The following is a 22,501-nucleotide window of genomic DNA, read 5'->3' as shown; positions in this document are numbered from 1 at the left end:
TGCCAGAGAGAAAGCCAAGGCCATGCTGGTCAGCCTAGGTGTTCAGTGCAGGGTGTGTTGAGGGGCGTGGACTCTTCCAGGACTGCGCTTAAATAGTGAAGGGCCAAAGAGACCAGGGAGGAGGAAGCCAGGACGGACCCGCCAGCACCCCAGCCAACCCAACGTTGCCATGAGGCTCCTGAGCGTGACTTTTTGGCTACTCCTGTCCCTGCGCACTGGTGAGAGTGTCCCTGAGGGAGGGTATGGGGCAAAGCAGTGGTGCTATGCTTGCAGTCCCCTCGCACCTACCAGGGCTCAGTGCAACTTCCCGAAGGCGGGCTTCTTAAAGGAGGCAGCCTTGAGCCAGGCCTCAAAAACTCATGCCAGATGTCAGGGAAGAAGTCCTGGAGGGGAGGGGAAATCTGGTATGGAAGGTGGGAGGGAGCTTAGGGGACAGGACACAGGCAACCCTGATGGTAGAGGAGGGAAAAGAGGAGGGGGGAGGAGGGGGAGGAGGAGGAGGAGGAGGAGGAGGAGGAGGAGGAGGAGGAGGAGGAGGAGGAGGAGGAGGAGGGGAGGAGCCTCGGGGGCAAGGACTGAATGCTCTGAGCCCCATTGCGGATTAAGGCAGTGGAATGTCCAAGTGGTCGCCAGACTGAGGCAGCTACAGTTTGACCCTTGATGGAGATGGAAGGCAGGCTGTTAGCAGAAAGGACCTGGCCCCGGATGAAAATACAGCCCCAAAGGCAAATTGCAGATGCATAGGCCTCCAGAAAGTCCTGACTGCAGTCACCAACCCCGAGGAGCTCTGGAACCCCTTTCTCTGGGCCCCTGCTGGGACACGCCCTAGGACTCTGACCTGGTCAGGTCAAGGGGAGCAAAAGGAAGCCTACACATAGGACCTGTGTGTCCAGCTCTGCATACGTTGTCTTCTAACTGAAGGTGGGGTCTGACCTGATAAGTCTCCTGACATCACCAGTTACAGGAGCAGAAACCTGAACCACCTACCCATCCCTCAGCCTCCCTTGCTTGCGCACAGGGGCCTCTGACTCTGCCCCAACGCAGATGTCAGGGCACCACAGTTATTCCCTCTGTATGAAGCCTAGTTCTTAGGTGGAGGGACAGGGACACAGCTGGGGTGGGATCTGGGACAGCACCATTGAGAAAGAGACAGGAATTTGCTGGCCATCACCCCCTGTTGAGACATGGGGACAGTGCTCACTCTTCGACAGGGACTTTCCACTGCCCTGTGGTGGGCTAGGGTATGAGCCACCCATCTGCAAAACTATGCACTGTGGTTGGAGCCCATAGCACAGATTTACCCTGCCTCTGTCTGATTGCCTTGCCTTGGGAGTGCAAGGCTGTGTGTCAGGGGACTGGCCATACAGGCTGGTGGGGTCACAGTGGCATGGCGGGTAGGCGGGCTACATGAGGAAACGCTGTCCTGCCCCGCAGTCCTCTGTGTGATGGAGATGCAGTGGTGTACCATCTCAGACCCGGAACAGCAGAAATGCAAGGACATGAGCAAGGCTTTCCAGGGAGCTGGAATTCAGCCCTCCCTCCTCTGCGTCCAGGGCACCTCCACTGACCACTGCGTCCAGCTCATCAAGGTGAGGCCTCTCCCTTCTGACTGTTCCCCACCCCTGGCCCAGACAAGAGGGCTCTGACTCAGGAGGAATGCACAACGGTCCTATTCACTGGGAAAGAGGCCACGTTCCTCTGCCAGGGTTGGCTGATACAATCTCCTCCCGAGTTTCCCTAGCAGCAAACGCCTGAACTTTTCCTGCCAAATGGGAGGTGAGGAGGGGCTGTAGTCCAGATGGGCACCAGGGGCGGAAGGAGGAAGTGGAGAAAACCCCTGGTGGGACTTCACTTGCACAATGGCCCTTCTAGGATGAGGACAGGGATGCTACCCCCTCGTGGGGGAGAGAGCAAGTCGTAGTGACAGTCCTTGCTTGCTGGCTTTTCCATTTATTTATTTATTTATTTATTTATTTATTTATTTATTCATTTTTTGTTTCAAGACAGGATTTTTTTCTTTGTAACCCCGTCTGTCTTGAAACGTACTCTGTGGACCAGGCTGGCCTTGAACTCAGAGATAGACCCCCCACCCTCACCTCTGTCTCCTCAGTGCTGGGATTAAAGGCATGTGCCACCACCTCCCAGGCCTAGCTTGGTTTTCTACTGCTGCGATAAACACCATGACCAAAAGCAACCTGGAAGCTTACAGCTTCCAGTCCATTATGAAAGGAAGACAGAGCAGCAGCTAAAGGCAGAAACCTCGTGTCAGGAACTAAAGCAGACGCCATGGAGGAATGCGGCTTACTAGCTTGCTCTTCTTGGCCTCGCTCAGTTTGCCTTCTTATACAACCTAGGACACCAGCCCAGGGATGGCCCCGCCCACACTGGGCTGGCCCTTCCATATCAACCACCAATCAGGAAAATGCTCCACAAGCCAATCTGATGGCAAAGTTTTCCTCTTCTCAGATGACTAGCTAGTGTCAAGTTAAAAAAACAAACAAACAAAAAAAAAAAAAAAACTAGCCAACACAGTGACGTCATGTCCCATAGTGGTCGCTCACTGCGTGGAACTTTCCAGAATGAGATTTGTAAGGTCCAGGAGAAGAGACCCTCATTCCGGAGCCCTGAGAAACTGAGATGGGTAGGCAAGTGTGGGTGATGGGAGACCTGTTAAGTTAGTATTAACCAAGGGGTTTGGGGATTTAGCTCAGTGGTAGAGCGTTTGCCTAGCAAGCACAAGGCCCTGGGTTTGGTCCTCAGGTCCCAGAAGAAAAAAAAATAGTACTAACCATTCTCAGCAGGACGGGATGGCGAACGGTAGGCACCACGGAACAGGTACTGAGGTCTCCATTGCAGTCTGGCCCCCGGGAGGCCTCTGCAAACTAATCATCTAGTGAGGCCAACCCTCTCTGAGGGCAGAAGGCAGCAATGAGTGACAGTTCCTCTCAGCTTTCTCCTTCATGAGCTATCTTGGCGGGAGACTGGCTAGGGACTGGGGCGAGAAGCTGAGAACATCACCGTGAAGAGACGACTTTTTGCTATAGCTTCATTTTGTACCTACTGGTTCCTCACTGGGCACATCAGTCATGAGCCTGTAACAACTGACTTGTTTTTTTTTTTATGTATTATTCTATGTATGTAAATACATATGTATGTAAATACAATGTCACTCTCAGAAGAGGGCATCAGATCCCATTACAGATGGTTGTGAGCCACCATGTGCTTGCTGGGAATTGAACTCAGGACCTCTGGAAGAACAGTCAGCGCTCTTAACCACTGAGCCATCTCTCCAGCCCACAGCTGACTTCTTAAAGAGCACAGGTTACCACAGCAGCGTGAGCTCTTGGCCTGATAAAGGAAGCCCTGGACCCTTAGAGTAGGGCCAAGGCCAGGCTCCTGGGCCAGATGAAGAGAGCCATGTAGCCCTCCCACGCTTCTTGAGGGGCTCTGGGCTGCCTAAGGGTGTCACGCACGGAGTGCTGGCTGAGTGGACTGACTTACCTTCATTCTCCATTAGGACCAAAAAGCGGATGCCATCACCCTGGATGGAGGAGCCATCTATCAGGCTGGCAAGGAGTATGGCCTGAAGCCAGTGGTGGGTGAAGTCTATGACCAAGGTAAGGGGTCAGGGGCAGGAAGAAGCAAAGTTCCCTCACAGAAGTCAGCCAGCCATGTGACCCTGAAGCCCTAGCTGGTCATTAGCTCCATAGAACACTTCTGGGGGTCCAGCCGGAAAACCCTTCTGAGAGCCCCCTCGTTCTCACTTGGAGCCTTTAGGTGGGGGAACCAGGGACTTGGAAGCTGAGTTTGTCTTCCCTGAGTGGCCCGACAATACCACCCCTGCTTTTGTCCTTACTAAGGGGCAGTACCCGGCCTGGGGCAGAGTTAGGTGGAATCCAATAGGCAGTTGCCTGGTGACCAAGGCTCCCAGATATACACTTACTTCAGTGCCCCTGTCAGAGGCAGCTTGTGGGGGCGGGGAGGGGGGAGGGGGAGGGCAGAACCCAGCAGGAACACCACAGCTGGAGCAGGCTCCTCACTCCAACCCATGTCTCACAGCAGATGTACCTTCCATGCTAGACCCTCTGTCTGGACCCGCTCTGTCTGTCTTCCTCAGCTCATCCAAGGCCCAGCCTCTGCGGTCAGCGATGCAGTCCTCTCCTGCGCTCCTGGGCCCCTCCCATCTTTGCAAAGGCCTCTGAACTGTCACTAAAGCTCTGATTCACCTCCATGAGCCTAAGGCCTCCTGATTTCTTTGCCTTACTGACCCCAAATGGAGCCTCTGCCCAGCCTCTTCACCCTCCGGCTGGTTGCTAATTGAATTTGTGACAGTCCCGTGGCACATAGTCCAGCACAGGGAGTCTTTCCTTGAAGGCCACCAACAGCCCTGGATCACTGGCCCCTAGCATAGGGGTTAGCTCGGCACCCCTTTGAGCACCTACTGTCCCCTGGTTAACCTGTTCCCCGGTTGGGAAGCCCTGATTCAAAGGCAAGAGTTAGAGACCCAACATGCACCCCAAAGCCCAGTTCCTCACAGGGCAAGGGCTATGAAGAACAAAAGCCAAAAGAAAGAGGTGCCAGGGAGCCTCCAGAGGAGGGCAGAGGGGAGCCTGATGGGGCAGAGCTTGGATGAGGCCTTGATGGCTCTAGAAACTAACAAGAGAGGCCGCCGCTTTATTTTCTCAAACCCAAGTGCGCTCTGATTGTCCCATGACCACACAGTGTGTAAGAGAGGAGGTAGGGAGGAGGAGAGTCTCTGGAGTTGTTATGCCTTTTCTGATTGGTCTTTCTCCACAGCGGCCCCGGGGTCTCGTGCAGCTGCAGAACCAACAGAGTGAGAGCTATTTGGGGTCTTGAGTGACTTAAGGTCACACCACACTCCCTGTGTCTCCCCACTGCTTAGCACCTTGACATAGTTTGTCCTACTGCGGGGAGCACCTTGGGCTTCTCCCTCAGCCATCCTCTCTCCAGAACCACGGTGCCCCTCCCTCCTTCAAACCTCCAAGTTCTCCTAAGTGCTTCTGGGAACCGAAGGCGCCCCTGACTTGAGCAAATGGAGACCCAGCTATGGCCAGATGGCTTGAGAAAGAAAACGGGAGCGGTCGAATGAATTACTTGTCTCTCTCCAAGTTCATGAGGCGGAGGAGGAGGAGGAGGGGCGTTGTAGGGGTGGATCTTGTGGTAAGATGAGATAGATCCTGCCTGTCAGCTGTGTGATGGAAAACCAAGCACACATGTGCGTGTTCATCTGTACATGCACAGACACGCATGCACACACATGCGCACGCAGACACACACTTCCACTGAAGACCGTCTCCCACAGCCCTTGCTGTCCTCACCCCTCACTTCTTGCCTCCTAGACATTGGGACTTCCTATTATGCGGTGGCTGTGGTCAGGAGGAATTCCAATGTGACCATCAACACCCTGAAGGGCGTCAAGTCCTGCCACACTGGCATTAACCGGACTGTGGGCTGGAATGTGCCTGTCGGCTACCTCGTAGAGACTGGCCATCTGTCAGTGATGGGCTGCGATGTGCTCAAAGGTGAGAACTTCAGGACCAGCTTGAAGCCAGCTCCTCTCTCTGTCTCTCTGTCTGTCTGTCTGTCTGACTGTCTCTGTCTCTCTGTCTCTCTCTCTCTGTCTCTATATCTCTGTCTCTGTCTCTCTCTGTCTCTCCCTCCCTCCCTCCATCCCTCACTTCCTCTCCCCCGCCCCCTCCCCGCCCCCTGGGAACCTGCAAAGCCCCACCTCCTTCAGGAGCCTCCTTGACTGCCACCAGCGAAGCCACGCCCTCTACTCTACTGATTGGCTACTACAGAGCAGGACTCAGGCTAGCTTATTCCCTTGTCCCAAGCAACACAGCCTGGTGCAAGACCCAATCACAGTTATAGGAACAGGACCAAGAAGAGATCGACCTGGTGTGGGCTGCTGAGGGTGGTTTCTGTCTAGACATGTATCCCGAGCTCTCGGGAGAGAACTACATTTTCAGGACCCAGACAAGCTGCTGAATTCACCCATAAAAGCCCCAAGTGACTGTGGGTTTAGCCATGGTGTAACTGACAACCCGGGATATCCTAAATCCGTAACCTCTCAGGGTGGCCAATTACCAGTCATGAGGGCAAGCATTTGTGGAAACGTGTTTCTGGAGCCTTATTAATGAAGGAAAGAGAAAACAAAGCAAACTCCACGAAAATTGCAGTTCAGAGGCTTAACTGCCCAGGCGGCTTCTCCAACCCCTCCCCGTCTTTTGGTAAGATTGCTGGCCCCTGGTTTCAAAATGAACTCTACAGTGAGAACAGAATCCAGTTCGCATTCAGTTGTCCTGTGAAGACATTTAGAGAAAACTCTTTTATTTCTCAGCCACAGCAACGGCCCCACCCAGGTCCCAGTCTGGGAACACTGATGTGACCCAGTCTCCCAGTTTCTTCACTTGACTCTGAAAGTTGGTGACTGGGCTCATGCCGTTCTTGACTCTCCAGGGTGGGGTCAGTGACCTCTCTTTGCTCCTTCCACAGCCGTTGGCGATTATTTTGGGGGCAGCTGTGTCCCTGGAGCGGGAGAAACCAGCCATTCCGAGTCCCTCTGTCGCCTCTGCCGTGGTGACTCTTCTGGGCACAATGTGTGTGACAAGAGTCCCCTAGAGAGATACTATGACTACAGCGGAGCCTTCCGGTGAGGGGGCCTGGGGGAGGCAGGGTGCAGCAAGAGAAGCTAAGGGGTGCAGGGAAGTGGTTGTGGGCTGCAGGGCATCAAAGAGCCCTTTGTGCAGAACTGTGCTCGTTTATAAACATGAGACAGGAAGGGTCCAGGCTGAATTTGCTCACAAAGTCAACAAGTTTGGTGTATTTAGTAAAGGGAAGTCTCTGACCAAGGAGAATGGAAAAAGCCATCTCAGGCTGCTCCTGGGGCCCCATTCTGATGTCTGAGCATCCGGGAGGGCAGTGAGATGTTACTGGACACCAGAGCTGGCCTTTCTCTATGCTGGTCCTGACAGGCACATTAGTTTCCATGACTGAAGAGTCTTAAGGGCTCGTGTCTAATCCCATGTCTCCAGGAGGGTTCCCAGTCCCTGTAGCAGTCAGTCAGTCCACACCCAGGGTGGGAGGCTTATTGGTGGCCAGGAAACACGGTTTTAACCACAGAAGTCCTTACTACTTCCCCATGTCCCTGGCTTCCCCATGTCCCTGCCCCTTCTACTTTGTGCCCTCCAAGGCCTCCATTCTGATATCAACCCCCACGCCAGTCCAGTCTGCTAATTTTCTGTCTGTGGGGACCCAAGAAGTACCATTAACCAGTAGTTCCCAACCTGCCTCCCATATTGGGAGAATATATGAAAGTCGCCGTTTTTTGTTTAACTTGGAATATTTGGGTACGGCATGAGAAGCCTTCTAGTCCAGTCCCCTGTATCAGAATCCTCTTCTAAATACCTTGGGTTGTCTGGACTTTGGATTGCCAAAGGAGGCCAAGGGAGGCAGCACGGAACCTGCACTGACTGTAAGAGACCCCAAATCCTCAGAGAAGCCCCACCCTGCCTGCCTTCCTGGCCCACAGGACACACGATGGCTAGGATGAGTCTACAACCTGGCAAAGCCACACAGCCAACCATCTGGGAGCAGGCCCCAGAACTGCAGAACTGTAAAATAGACCCCTTAGGGTCACCCCCTACAGCGCTACTCAAACCCCCAGGGTAGAAGTTAGGAGGGATTGAAGGGCCGGAGCAGGGTCAGGCGGGATGGAGCGGCAGTAGCAGGAGTCATGCCCCGCCCGGGCTCACGGCTTCTCCTACACAGGTGCCTGGCGGAAGGAGCCGGTGATGTGGCCTTCGTGAAGCACAGCACAGTGTTGGAGAACACTGATGGTGAGGAGGGTCGGGCTCAGCTGCCCAGGTTGGGGAACTCTGGACAAGTCCCACAGTCTACCAACAGAGCTAAGGCCGGTCTCACCGTCGGCAGTCCTGCTTGGTCCGGGCAAGCAAGGCTCTGCTCTAATTGTGTGGCATTGAGCAGGCTGTCCTGTCCCTTCCTGGCCTTTCCCCTGTGGCCTGTCCTTTCCCTGGACAGTCTTGCTTTAGATGGTTTGTTCTGATATGGTTTCTCTTATTTGTTTCATTTTTAACTTTGTAGTAGCTGACCTTTAGAACTCTCAGGCAGACAGTGCCATGTGACTATAATCCCAGCCCTTGGGTGGCCGAGGCAGGAGGATTGCAGGCAAGTGCTAGGATTACCTGCGTAGCTGGAACAGTCCCTCGGTGTGGAACCTGAAGATCAGTAGGCAGCTTTCCCTCCTAAACTCAAGTTGAGATTATGTGCGGCAAGATTTAGCTTTCTCCCACCAACTCTGCCTGGTTAGCATATGCGAGCCTTACCCTCTTTGCTTTTGGTTGCATTTCTTGTTTTTATGGTTGTCTGGGTTTCGGGAGTCGTTTTGTCTATTTCTAAAATGGGGGTCTTTTTTTAAATTTATTATATATGAGTACCTTGTAGCCGTCCTCAGACGCACCAGAAGAAGGCATCAGATTCCATTACAGATGGTCGTGAGCCACCATGTGGTTGCTGGGAATTGAACTCAGGACTCTGGAGGAGCAGTCAGTGGTTTTTTTTGTTTTTTTTTTTTTTTTTTTTTTTTGTTTTGTTTTGTTTTTTTTGGTTTTTTTTTTTTTTTTGGTTCTTTTTTTCGGAGCTGGGGACCGAACCCAGGACCTTGCGCTTCCTAGGCAAGCGCTCTACCACTGAGCTAAATCCCCAACCCTGCAGCTAGTGCTCTTAACCGCTGAAACAGTTATCAGCCTCTAGAGTTTTATTTTTATTTATTTTTATTTTTTTATTAAATTAGATGTACTTTAAGAACCAGGTCACATACAAGTATAACTGTTGAATTAGTTTCAGATTAGTAGAATGTTGTTTCTGTTAGAGTTAACTTTGGAGATCATATTAATACCTTACAAAGTTTTTGCTTGTTTTTTGTTTCTATTAACCATTTATCTCAAGTGTAATCCCATTCCTCATCATGGCTCACCAGTTAATGGAAATCGCTAATTTTTTTTTTCCTTTTTCTTTTTTTCGGAGCTGGGGACCGAGCCCAGGGCCTTGTGCTTCCTAGGCAAGCGCTCTACCACTGAGCTAAATCCCCAACCCCTCAGTCAGTGCTCTTAACCGCTGAGCCACCTCTCCAGCCCTAAAACGGGGGGTCTTAAAGCACAAAGAATTGTCAGCCCTACAAAAACAAAATATCCTGAATACAGACTCGGAGGTTAGTCATACAAAACGAACAGACAGACAAAGTGTAGTCTAGGTTATAAACCTCCCAGGGCAGGTCTCAAGTGCTAGGGTTGTAGGCATGTCCAGCTGCCACCATGGCCTGCTCTTCCTTCTCTTTGTGTTTTAAATAATTGGCCAAAGACATGCCAGGTTCAATTATGTAAACACTGTCCAACACTCAGCACTTCTGCATTCAAAAAAGAAAGAAGAAGGAAACCAAGCCAGACAGGCTGATGCAGGCCTTCAATCCATCACTCAGGAACTATAGCCCAGCTTGGTCTACATAGCAAGATCCAGACCAAGCGAGGCTACATAGTGAGTCTCAGGGACCGTAGAGATCACTGCTCTTCCAGAGAACCTGGGTTTAACTCCCAGCACCCACATGGTGCCTCGTGTTGATCTATAACTCTGCTTCCAGGGATCTGATGCCCTTTTCTGGCCTCCGTGGGTACCTGGTACACATGTGACACATAGACATACACACATGCTAAATACCCACACACATGATAGATGTAAAATTTATATTCTACCTTGTTTTTCAATCAACACTGTAGCATGAGTGGGTTAGAAAAATGACCATCAGGGAGAATAAACCAAAATAGTAACCTTTGGAGCTTTGGGCAAAGTTTGGGGGATTACCCTTCTCCCTTGGGGCCACAGCTCTGAGGAGAGTCTGTCAGAGGTGATTTGCTGTGCCTTCTGCACCCTGACCCTGTACCATGCACCCTCTCCTCTACACCTACACCTACCCCTTGCCCCTGCACCATGCACCCTCTCCCCCGAACCTGGATCCCTGCCCCTGGCCCCCTACCCCTACAACCTGCCTCTTTGCTACATTTAACTCTCTCATCCAAAGGAGCTCTAGTCTTACTCTTACCATCCTTAGGTAGCCATATTTGTGGGCTGTATTATGGCACACTCCCTCAAATCCACCTTAACATAAACTGGAGAAAGGGAGAACGTATACAGAAAAGGCGGGGTGTACAGCTCCCCGAATGAGTGCTAGGTCCCCACCACCAAAATACCCAGCCTCCTCCAGACCCCTTCCACCACCACCCCTATGAATGCAGGAGCTGACTCCCCAGTTCCTACCTTCCAGGGAAAACCCTGCCTTCCTGGGGCAAGGCCCTGATGTCACAGGACTTCCAGCTACTCTGCAGGGACGGCAGCCGGGCTGACATTACTGAGTGGAGACGATGCCACTTGGCCAAGGTGCCTGCTCATGCTGTGGTGGTCAGGGATGACATGGACGGAGGCCTCATATTCCGGCTGCTCAACGAAGGCCAGGTGAGGCGGAAAGTTGTGCTCTAAATAACCCTGGGGCATCGGGGTGAGGGCTCAGGACCAAGGTTCAAAAGGGCTCGGTCTGGAAGAGACCCAGATGAGGCCATCAGCCGAGGTCAGTGTGAGAGCGTGAGAGGTGGGTATTTTACAAGCTGGCAGGGCAGGGGGATAGCCAGAGCGTGGGCTTGCCTCAGTCTCAGCAGCCCTCAGTAGAAGCCCTTCCTACGTGTGCCTCCGAGAATCAAAACCACAGTTAATGAGCAAATAAGAGAGCAACTGTGCCATTGGCTGACTGTGGCGAACAGCGTTTTGTAGAGACCCTGCAATGCCAGCCACTGCCCAGCCATCACTGGGGCTTCCAACCGTCTACATCTGGACCACAAGCCCTGTGATCTAATGGTGGGGGCTGATGAGGTAGAGGTGGAGAGAGCACAGCAGCAGGGAAGGCCCTGTGGAGAAGCAGCAGAGCGGGCACCTGGCCTGAGGTCACAAGGAGGAGTTACAGGTGATAGACTCTGGAGGAAGGGACGTGGCCCGCAGCAGCCTCGCCACCCTGGTTTTTACCCTTGATGTGCAGCTTCTGTTCAGCCATGAAGACAGCAGCTTCCAGATGTTCAGCTCCAAAGCCTACGGCCAGAAGAACTTGCTGTTCAAAGACTCCACCCTAGAGCTCGTGCCCATTGCCACACAGAACTATGAGTCCTGGCTGGGCCAGGAATACCTGCATGCCATGAAGGGGCTGCTCTGTGATCCCAACCGTGAGTCTTCCTGTGCCTTCCCCTGCCGCTGCGTCTCTGCCTGGACCTAACATGGTGGGATTCTCTATGAGGCTTGCTAGGGCAGAACACCTATCCAGGCAGTCTGCTGTGTGCCCTGTGGCCCCTGGAGAACCTGTTACCTTGCTGCTTGGAGGTGTGGAGGGGAAGCAATCCTACAGTGAGGCCTGTGGAACCCTGCAAGGCTCTTCAGGTCTTTGGAGCCTGTTGTAGAACTATCGTGTGCTGTCGGCTCTCATTCCACAACCTCCTACTCCTCCTCCTTCACCTTATGGGCTTAGGGGTTATCTCGTCCCTGGATTATTACAGTAGCCTATAAGTGGGCTTCCTGCCTCCAGCCCTCATCCCTACATATCTCCCACCTACACCCAGGGAAATAGAATGTGAGACCGAGTTCAACACACAGCAGCCAGTCTGCCTCAAGTGTCTCAGCTTTCCATACAAGGAAATGGGTGAATAACATATCCTGGGCACATGGCTAAGAAGACCCAGAATTTCCCCGAGCCCTGATTTGAAAGGCTTCCTGTTGATGTACTAGCCCCCGTGTGCACCCTACACAGGGCTGCCCCACTACCTGCGCTGGTGTGTGTTGTCGGTGCCCGAGATCCAGAAGTGTGGCGATATGGCTGTGGCCTTCAGCCGCCAGAGTCTGAAGCCAGAGATCCAGTGTGTGTCAGCCGAGTCCCCTGAGCACTGCATGCAGCAGATCCAGGTACACTGCTGTGGGCTGGGGAGGGGGCACCTTGTATAATCCCCACCTCTCATGCCTCTGTGGTCAGGGCTGGAGAGGTTCCTATGGCAAACTCACAGAGGAAGGCAGGAGGAAAGACCATAGCTGGCTGAGAACAGACCTTCGGTCCAAGAAAGTCCCTTCTCCCTTCTGTACCTGTTTCCCCCATGCATGGTGCGAATGGGGGATCACCATTTGCTAGACGTTTCTCATGGCCACTCACACTTAGAAATAGATCTGTGTTTGAAGATCTACTGCACAAAATAGGAATTTAAGAGGAATCTAGGAAGACTATGAGTCCTACGTATGAAGGGATAGAAAGAATACTTTTCACTGCGTTTGATTTTGGTCTTTTCCCCGAGCACTTGCTAAGACACCCACTAACCCACGAGGAAAACTCTAGCCTTTGCTCCGTCCCATTCAGTTCTTTCTCCTGGCAAAGGGAGGCTGGGAGGAGAGGGTGTCTATTCCCTGATGCCCAGCAGACTGGTCTATCTCTGGGTAGCTCTTTCTGAATGCCACCTTGCACAGCCTTCACACGATCGACAGGAGGCACCCAGACCTGTGGAGAGAGGAGCAGAGCCTTCCCAGCCACCCTCAGAAACCCAGCAAGAGGCCCAGCAAGCCTCAGTTCCGGCATCCCAGGCTCTGCAGATGGTGTCCAGTAGGGCGCCCACTTCTCTCACTGAATTACACAGTGACTGGGACTGGGTCTACGGGTTTAGCCTCTGTGTCCTCACTGGTATCACAGAAGGTGTCAGAAAGCCTCTCTGAGTGAGGAGAAAGCCTTAGAGATGCACCCACTGGGACAAATGCCTCTACCTGTTGCCCACACCACAGCTACAGGGTGCCCTCAGGGCGCCTGGACCCCTCTTTCCCCAGTCTGGCCCCTTTCTTGTGGTTTGTCATACTTGTGGCTTTATTACCACACAACCCCCAGGCTAGGGTCAAACAGCTTTAGAATGAGCAAGTGGGGTGGGGTGTAGGTGACCTGGAGGGGGAGAGGTCCAGTGTGTTCTGAGAGAAGAGTTGCCTGCCACCTTTTCTTCGTACAGTCTGTTCCTGAGAATCCAGAGGCCCCAGGGCTGTCATCTTTTAATCTCTGGGCCAGTCCACCATTGCAGCTGTGTTTTGTCCCTGAAGTGTGCTACCCACAGAAGAGTGCTGATAGACCGCAGGCCTGGGGACTACACAGTAGGGCAAGAACGGTGCTGTGCAAAGGAGGGATGTAGGAAAATCTCAGCAGCCATGCTTGAAAAGCTGGAGAAGCTGCTGGGAGCTGGGTGCCCCCACCTGTATTGGCTGCCCTTAGCCTTTCAGCAACTGCTGTGCCTGGCATCTTCACAAATGCAGAAAGGGATAGGGTAGGGACAGAATGGAGTTCTCCCAACTGGAGTGATTCCCAAAGGAAGAGAGGCTGGGCTCACTTTTTTCCCCAATAAGGGCTGAGCCCTGCCACCTTCAGGAATTCCTGCCATATTGGGCCTCCCTCTGTTCCCTGCAGGCTGGGCACATCGATGCTGTGACTCTGAGGGGCGAAGACATTTACAGGGCAGGAAAGGCATATGGCCTGGTTCCGGCGGCTGGGGAGCTGTATGCTGGTGCGTATACCTGTCCCTGCCTGGTAGCTGATTCTTTTGTAACTCTAAAGCTGTCTAAGAACTTCCAACTGGGCTTCAGTGCCTGTCTGGAGCACTCTGCCAGCCTCCTGGTGAGAAGCCAGTCCCTCCCACCCCAGGCCTCTTCTGTTGAGAAGCCAGCCCCTCCCACCCCAGGCCTTAGTTACCCATCTGTGCAATTTGCATAACTCAAAACGTCTACAGACTTTCTGGACAGGGGCAAGGAATTGTTCTAGTCTTTGCAGAGCCCTGTCATAGTCTTCTAACTTTCAAACTCCTTAACAACTCTAAAAGCCCTTCTTACTAGCCAACCCAGGCTATACACAGAGACCACCCCACAGTTTGCAAGGGTGACCTTGCCCTCTCCCTGACATGATGTGTGGAGCCCTCTGCTTGTGAACTCATTCACACCTCAGTGGTTTGGGCTTGACTTTGTCCTATTACGGATAGACCTTAGGACATTTAGTCCCTTCTGCTTGGCTATGAGAAATCTCCGGGCTTTGAGAATGTGTCTGCAGGTCTCAGCTGTGCCTGCTTTCCTCTCACAGAAAAAAAAAAAAATAGCAACTGGGTGTGAGGAAGGCCATGGGTGAGGGCTCCTGGGGTGTTCCAGGTGAAGAGTGGAGACACCAGCTGACCCCTGGAGACCCCGGGACATCAGCCTGGGCTTACGCAGCCCCAAGATGAGACAGCACAGCTCTCAAACAAATAGGAGGGGACACTTGAGGCATGAATTGAGCTCTGATAAGGGGTCCCTTTTAAGATGTTCATCTCCCTGCAGAGGAGGACAGGAGTAATTCCTACTTTGTGGTGGCTGTGGTGAGGCGGGACAGCTCCTACTCCTTCACCCTGGATGAGCTTCGCAGCAAGCGTTCCTGCCACCCAGGCTTGGGCAGCCCTGCGGGCTGGGAGGTGCCCATAGGCTCCCTCATCCAGCGGGGCTTCATCCGGCCCAAGGACTGTGATGTGCTCACAGGTATCTCCCTCTGAGGGACACGGATCCTGAAGCTCTCTGGGATCAGATGGGGGAGGTGGTCAGCTCTGAGGGCTGGGGGCCTTGTGAAACAACCCTAACAGGTCACCTGTTCTTGACATGGTCCTAGGAGAAATCCCCACCCCCATAGCTTCATGATTTCCATTCCCTCAATCCAACTAGCATTTACACTGAACAACAAGAATGGGCCTGGGTTGTCCCCATGCCTAGCAGCCCCGGGGCATCTACAAACCTCATTGGAAAGTAGCTCGATATGCACTATTGTGCCCAAATATCTAAGTGCTAAGACAGGGATAGAATAAGAAAGGTTTGCTAGTTGTCCACCACACACGTCTCACGCAAAGCTCTCCCCGAGTTCTCACAGTCCAAAGCCAGTGAGGTCCTCGAGTTGACTGGCCACACACCTCTCCTGGCTGATAACTCAGAGAAAAATAAACAGTTTTTCTTATCTTGAAGCACACAGAAAGCACTAGAATTGGCCATTCTCTCTCCCGACAGCAGGCAGTTGCTCTAATAGGGAGACTACATCATAAGATTATGACTTCCCCATGCCTGAGGAAGTTCAGGCCAAGGCCTGTGGGAAGGTGGGGATGGCGACGCAGCCTGCCCATCTCCTTCTTCTCTCTGCCATCTTTCTACTGATCCCTCACCCCATCTTTTCCACCCTGCCCCAGCGGTGAGCGAGTTCTTCAATGCCAGCTGTGTGCCTGTAAACAACCCTAAGAACTACCCCTCCTCACTGTGCGCGCTCTGCGTGGGAGATGAGAAGGGCCGCAACAAGTGTGTGGGCAGCAGCCAGGAGAGATACTACGGCTACAGTGGGGCCTTCAGGTACTTGGTGGCAGCTGTGGCACAGAGGTGGTCTTCTAGCCTGGGCCTGCAGCAGGACTGTCCTTCTGACGGCTAGCCTACCCTCTTGTGTGACAGGTGCCTTGTGGAGAATGCAGGGGACGTTGCCTTCCTCAAGCACACAACTGTCTTTGAGAACACAAATGGTACACAAGGGAGCTTGGGTTGGAGCAAAAAGCAAGAGTGGGGGTGAGGGGTTGAGGCCTCCAGAGCAGTCCAGGCATGGGGTGTTGCTGGGTTTAGAGTCTGAGCAGCAGTCAAGAGAAACTGAGTCTGGAACCCTCTAACCCCATGAGCTCAGGGCCCCCCCAGGAGCCACAGTCTGTTCTTACAGATTTTGGGGACAGAATTCACATTCATGTCCTGCTGCAGTGTGACACCTGCGTCTCGGCGGGTCTGCAGGTATTTACGGGGCCCTGAGACCTGTGGGCTCTCTCCTCTGATCACTGGTCAGAAGCAGGTCAGCACCCTGGGCAGGGAACTCCACTCAAGTCTCCCCAAGGCAGGGCCCAACCAGGTTTATCACACAAACGATTGGGTTTCCTGCAGTCACCTTCCCAAGCCCAGACATTCAGGTCCCCCAAAACATACAGAACCTCTCGGCTTCCACCCCGCACCCACTCAAGTGGAGAAGCCACGTCTGTGTTAAAGCTGGAGTCTGTGCCCACAGCACCTTAGTGTTAGCGCTTCTGTCTGCCCTGCTGTGCCCTGGCTTTGACATTCCAAAAACCCACGCTCAGTTGTCTTTGCCCTTTCTTCATGCTGTCTTTCCAGAGATACCACAAAGGGCACAGCTGCAGCCCTGAGCAGGGAGGAATTAGACACTGAGGGGAAAACTCAGTAGTTAAAACTCAGATCTGATATGCAGTGCTCAGAGGTCACTGAGGTCACAGGACATGGTCCCAACAGAGCTAGAGACATAACCCGGCCTCCCTGCCCAACCTCCCACCCAGAACCATAGAGCCCACCCTCTAGAGAAGGGAGCTGGCCTGGTTCCCCAAGCCTGGTAGTGTGTTGGAGAAGGCAGTGGGAGATCACCTGCCATGACACTCGTGACTCCCAGGGCCCTTTAGTGTCTTTGGCTCTATGTGGGACCCACCTGGCATTCCCTCTGGAAAGGGAGACTGAGTGACAAAGATGATGTGACTGAGTCCCAGGAGTAGCTCTTTTTGGGAAGTGCTGAGAGCAGTCATCAGCGTCAACATCACCGCATGCTGCTTGAAAATGTATACTCAGTGGTAGAGCGCTTGCCTAGCAACTGCAAAGCCCTGGGTTCGGTCCCCAGCAAGAAAATGCATACTCCTGTCTCCATCTCCACCCAAGAGTTAGAGTGAGCTTCTTCACAGACAGTGCCCTTGGGACTGTGCCTTACACACATGGCTGATGTCACATCCTCTATCTTTTGAGAACTTAGCTTTCAGAGTCACCCCGTGCCTAGATTCAAGGGCATACATAAGCCACAGATAGGAATTCTTGCTCAGGGGGAGGGGAGGGAACCATAAAGAGATCAAGATCTGGCACTCTGCAGGCTGAGGCAGGAGGATCATAGTTCGAGGCCAGCTTAGGCCATATTGCAAGAGCCTGTCTCAAAAACGATTTTCTTAAGAGCCCTCCCTGGTTTTGTAACTCTAAAGTTTTGTAAAGTGGAGGTGACAGTCCCCCACCTCACCCCCACCCTGTGTCATAGGCAGGGGCTGCAACCCATGCCTGTCATACTGAGTCCTCAGTGTCACATTCAACCACAGAGCTTGGGATATGCCCAGACATCACCACCTTGTCCCAGTGAAGGCTCTCATGAATTTCTCTCCCCCTTCTTCCCACCCTATGCTGTCCCTCAGGTCACAATCCTGAGCCCTGGGCTTCTCACCTCAGGTGGCAAGACTATGAACTACTGTGCCCCAATGGGGCACGGGCTGAGGTAGACCAGTTCCAAGCTTGCAACCTGGCACAAATGCCATCCCATGCTGTCATGGTTCATCCAGACACCAACATCTTCACTGTGTACGGACTTCTGGACAAGGCCCAGGTGAGCCAAGCCACAGTGACTTCAGGGAGGGGCGGGTCCAAGCCCCAAGGTGGCTTCCGCCTACCTGGAGCAGAACTCACAAGAAACTGAGGAGGCTAGGGGGCATTGTTTGGTTTTCATTCCAGCCAGGACATTCTCCCAGCAATCATCCCTCTGTCTCCTACAACATTAACTTTCCTTCTCAGCTGGGCCATCATTCTCAGCAACATATAAACAGCTGCTTCACCAGCCACATGCGGCCAACTAACCCTCCTGGCCTGGCATCTCTGAGAGTTGCAACCCCACCCCTTGACACGGCTGTTATTGGTGGGTGGCCCAGGAGCTCAAACCCAGAGCCCCTCCCTGGAGTTTTTCCTCCACTCCCTTGGAAGGTAAAACTCCTTAAGCTGGCTCCATGCTTAGACCATCGGTTCTTCTCCCGGTCTCTTGGGGATAGCACCACTCCAGACAGTCCTTACTACATCCCTGAAAACGCTCTTGTCAAGGGCACCATGACCCACATTGCTGAATCCAAGGGTCACTTTCCAGGGCCTCACTGCACCTGACCTCACACCACAGCTCTCTTCTCCTGAGCCTCAAACCCCTTCTCTTTGAAACACCATCTCCTCTGTCTCTCAGATCCCCCATGTTGCTGGCTCCCCTTTCAACTCCATTGATTAGGCTGAATTCAACCTCCTTTGGCCACCAGGACTATAGACTAGCGGAGCCGCCGGACTGTTCCTAAACTGAAATTATACGTGCTCTGCTCATTCTCCCGACAGAGTCAGTCTCTTCTAGGAGCAACTCCTTCAACCCCATGGCTCCCCTGACTGGTCCCTCACGCTCTCTAGTTAAATGGGGAAGAATACTGTGTGGGTGTATATTTTTCTGAAAGAGTTGATGAGTTCAGGAGAACCTACAAGTCCCCTCCAAAAAGGATGAAGGCCATGGCCACGTCGTCCTTTCCCCTTGATCACTACCTAACGGTGGGCACACGCTATGCATATTTTCTAGACGACCTTTGTTCACAGCGTTATCTATATCCCAAGATATAGATATAGATATATCCTCCAACTCTCAATCCTTCTGCCTCAGCTTCCTGCACCCTGGGACTGTAGGAGCAGGCCGCCACGCCTGGCTTGGCGGTGTGGGGGTATTACGTTATGGAGATGTTCTGGTATTATGTCGCTCCTCCCTCTGGCTGTTTGGGGCTGTCCAAAGCACATTTGGTGGAAGGATTCCCATCAGGGAAGGAAGTGGCGTCACCCCTGTGACACTGAGGGGGCTTAGAGATGACACTGTCAACTCCCTGGTGACAGTACAAAAGCCTCTGAACTTGCTTTGGCTCTCTGGGAAGGACGCCCATAAAAATGGTGAGAAAGCATTGCCAAAAAGACTGAGACGGGCTGCGCAAGCCTAGCCAAGCCCTTAGTCCTTGCGTCCACACCGACTCCCATTTCCATGTCCTTCTTGCTATATATGTCTCCTGCTTCAGTTCTTTATTCAAGAACTGGTCCGGTGGGACATTTCTGGGTGTCTTTGGATGGCACCTCCATGCAAATCTTTTCCCAGACTCCTTATGACAGAGGCTAAGTGGGTGGCTTCCACTGAAAGACTCGGAGCCCTGAAGTGCTTGCTCTCTGGGACCCCACTGAGGTTCTGTAAGCCTAGACACAGCAGTTGCTTTTTGACGTTTCCAGGACCTATTTGGAGACGACCACAACAAGAACGGTTTCCAAATGTTTGACTCCTCCAAATACCACAGCCAAGATCTGCTTTTCAAAGATGCTACGGTCCGAGCAGTGCCCGTCCGGGAGAAAACCACGTATCTGGACTGGCTGGGTCCTGACTACGTGGTTGCTCTGGAGGGGATGCTATCTCAGCAGTGCTCGGGTGCAGGTAGGCCTGTGTCAGCGCTTGCCCTGGGACACCCCAGAATCGTTGGGATGAAGGGGTTTGGAATCAAAACTCTGAGGAAGTTGAAGGATATCTCAGGCCTGAGTGAAGCAGAGGAAGAGGTTCCTATTTCAAAAACTGTCGGGGTTGGGGATTTACCTCAGTGGGTTCGGTCCTCAGCTCCAGGAGGGAAGAAAAAAAAAAAAAAAAAAAAACCTGTCAAGGTGAAGTCTCCCAGGTCCAAACAGGGAGGCTTGCAGATAATTGAGGGAGGACCCGAATCGACTGGGATCATGAACATAAAAGTTGAAATGATAGTCTTTGGTGGATCTGAGGTAACGACATAAATATGCATGCAGTAGAATTTGGAAGGGAATACATATGTAAAGACCCAGGGAAAGGCAAGATTGTCGGGGTAGAAAGGAGTCTGGAGCTAGCAGAGTACACAGAAATAGCGCTGCCTGTGTGTGAGCACCAAGCCTGCCGCCCACAGGCCCGGTGCTTCCAGCCTTAACTACCTGTCATCCCCCCACCCCTCCACCCCCAGGGGCCGCGGTGCACCGAGTCCCCCCACCGGCCCTGCTCCTGCTGGCCCTGGCTGCAGGCCTCCTCCCGCGAGTTCTCTGAAGGTGGCTGCTTCAGGCCACGCCCTGCCCAGGAAAAGCTACAGAATCCAACCCAAGAAACCAGGAAATCAGCTAACCCTGCAGGAGAGCGCGAGATGCGATGCGAGAGGCAAGGTGAGAATTCACACGCACAACCCTCCGATGTGCGATTCTAACCCAAAGAGAAATTTCTAGAATCAGGATGATTGTTAACGCCAAGTCTTCCCACCTGCCGGAGCCCTCAGTACCTGAGGCGACTGGCGAGCAGCCCAGTCACTCCTCCCACACTGGTGGCGCCTGCAGCGAACCTGTGCCTCCCTCCCACCTGGAACCTCCCGGCTGGCTGGGGGATTGGGGGAGGGGAGAGAGAGAGAGAGAGAGAGAGAGAGAGAGAGAGAGAGAGAGAGAGAGAGAGAGAGAGAGAGAGAGAGAGAGAAGGCTGGTTGCCATGGCAACCGTGGAGCTGCTTCCAGCCTCTGAACTGGTCACGTGGTTGGGGGAGTGCCAAGGAAGGAGCGCAACACCAACCTCCTTGACCAGCCAGCAGCCCCTGCTCTTGCTGCCCCACCCCACGCACTCTCCTGTGGACACTTGCTCACCAAGGCTCGGGCCACGCCCTCGGAAGAGCAGGGTTGCCGAGCACATCAGCTTTTGTCATTGTCTTCTGTGACACTAACCAAGGACCCCAGCCCACTGGACAACAGATTTTGCCAGACTGGGATGGGAGGAAAGCCAGAGCTGTACTGAGGGGGTGAAGTCTCCAAAAATCCTCAGAGGACGGAAGTGCCCCTCCTAGTAAGAATGTTAATGGGTGAGGAACTTGATGCAGGGAGAGAACTATCCTGCTTAACAGCTCCTGCCTCAAACAGGACTTGCCCTGCCCTGCCTGGACCTCACTGCACAATGAAACTGTCGCCTAGAATCTACCGTTCGCTCTCCTGATCTCAATCTCAACATTACCTTTCTCTCTGCTTCATATACCCCTTCCCACAATCAACACACATGCACAGGCACATGCACGCGCGCACGCGCACATGCACGCACACATGCACGCACATGGACACACGTCCCTTATCTCTGTGTGAGCATATCTGCTTGTCTGAAGAAGCATGAGTTAACCCAAAATAAGAGCCTTTCATGAACTGGGCTTTAGGACACACCACGGAGCCAAGGGATTGGGAAGAACCCTGTCTTCCCCTGACCTTGCGTGTTGACCGGTTGTATCTTTGGAGAGGGTCCCTGGTTCCCAAGAGCTGTAAGAGCCAAGGCCTAGGGAAGAGCCTCTTCTCCACCATTTTGCCATTGTTCTCTCGAGAACCAGAAAAAGTTTTCCAAAGCTACCAACTCTTACTCCAAATCGTGTTCCTTTAAAACTAATAAATAAAACGGGGAGGAAATAGGATCAAGCAGCCCTCGTCAGCACACTGGAAGCAGCGTGGGCCTGGAGTTATTTTCGTCTTGGTCTGTGTGGGGGGCCTCAGGATGCTGATGACAGGCCAGGTTCCCAGTGGCTCGCCCCCACCTGTGGGTGCCGGGACAGATCCGTACATGGCTCACCAGTGTCCCAGCCAGAGTCACACAGTCCTGAGGAATCTCCGGTCACCATGCTGCTTCGGAGAGCAAGCCCCTCCTCTCAGTACACAGCCATCCATTCTTCCCTGAGCTGAGGGCTTTCACAGTGAGAAGTGTACTGTGTGTGGGCGACCGTGCTGCCCAAAGTGTGATGTCTGCACCGTGTGCTTTCCAGGTGTGATTTTTCCAGAGCGCTCTGTAAATGACGTCTGATTGCCATGGGCCACTGCCGTGTTAGTGCTAAAGAAAGACATTGGTTTCTTTTTAAATAAAGCCAAATATCCCTGCATACGCAGAGGCTTGGATCCTGGTAGAAACTGTCTGCCACCTGACTCAGCTTGTTTTCTTCCATGCTCAGAAACCTACCTGCTTCAGGCCCTGCTCTGCCTCACCCACGATGACGCATTTTCATTTAGAGCCCCGTTGGCTGAGATCGAGAGTCAGGGACCACTCTGCACTCCAGCCATCCCGGCCTCCATTCGGTTCCCCATCTGGACCGGTTCTCTGGCCCCCGCAATGCCTTAACTGTCCCCATCCCTGGCTCATGCCAGCTGCCACCACCCCCTCAGTCTCTTGGGTGTCCGCTTCTCTGGGGACTGGATGCAGAGGAGGATAAGAACATCCTGCTGCCCCTGCCCTGTGTCTCCGAAATAAATTCCCACACCGTTTGTTTGGCGAGCTCGCTGTTAACTTACTGGTGGGGAAGGAGGCCCATAGTCCTCACAGTGGGCACTTCTGGCCTGGGCTGAGCTGAAATACAGGTTGACCTCTGTGCCCCTCTCTCTCATGAATTATGGGCCCCTACTGCACTTCCCTCAGCAGGAGGCTGAGGCAGGATGAGCTAGAGTTTGCAGCCAGCCTAGGGTACATATATATCAATGTAGCTGGGTGTGGTGACATATATGTGTAGTCC

The 22,501-nt window shown here is 53.1% G+C and overlaps 1 protein-coding gene and 1 long non-coding RNA gene across 3 annotated transcripts; one reads left to right on the top strand and one right to left on the bottom strand.

Moving 5' to 3' along the window:
* Window positions 1-51: 51 nt before the first annotated feature.
* On the top strand, window positions 52-21,902 carry Meltf (melanotransferrin). The gene is given in 16 exon segments (NM_001105872.2): window positions 52-218; window positions 1,435-1,589; window positions 3,518-3,617; window positions 5,361-5,543; window positions 6,517-6,673; window positions 7,792-7,859; window positions 10,358-10,545; window positions 11,120-11,300; window positions 11,879-12,030; window positions 13,553-13,649; window positions 14,449-14,643; window positions 15,336-15,492; window positions 15,589-15,656; window positions 17,349-17,536; window positions 19,216-19,414; window positions 19,959-21,902. Coding segments are annotated over 16 exon segments (2,217 nt in total). The 5' UTR covers window positions 52-169; the 3' UTR covers window positions 20,039-21,902.
* On the bottom strand, window positions 9,374-15,339 carry LOC120095672 (uncharacterized). 2 transcript variants are annotated; one of them, XR_010056157.1, is made up of 4 exons: window positions 11,893-15,339; window positions 11,107-11,169; window positions 10,351-10,624; window positions 9,374-9,710 (listed from the first exon to the last, which is right to left on the bottom strand). It is a non-coding gene; the product is annotated as an uncharacterized LOC120095672 (long non-coding RNA). The 2 variants fall into 2 exon arrangements; XR_005491387.2 differs by having other exon boundaries at window positions 9,374-10,624.
* Window positions 21,903-22,501: the final 599 nt, after the last annotated feature.

The sequence above is a fragment of the Rattus norvegicus genome, chromosome 11 (assembly GCF_036323735.1).
Source record: "Rattus norvegicus strain BN/NHsdMcwi chromosome 11, GRCr8, whole genome shotgun sequence".
NCBI classification, from domain to species: domain Eukaryota; kingdom Metazoa; phylum Chordata; class Mammalia; order Rodentia; family Muridae; genus Rattus; species Rattus norvegicus.
Note: the sequence above shows the minus strand (reverse complement) of the source record. Positions and strands in the feature narration are given on the sequence as shown.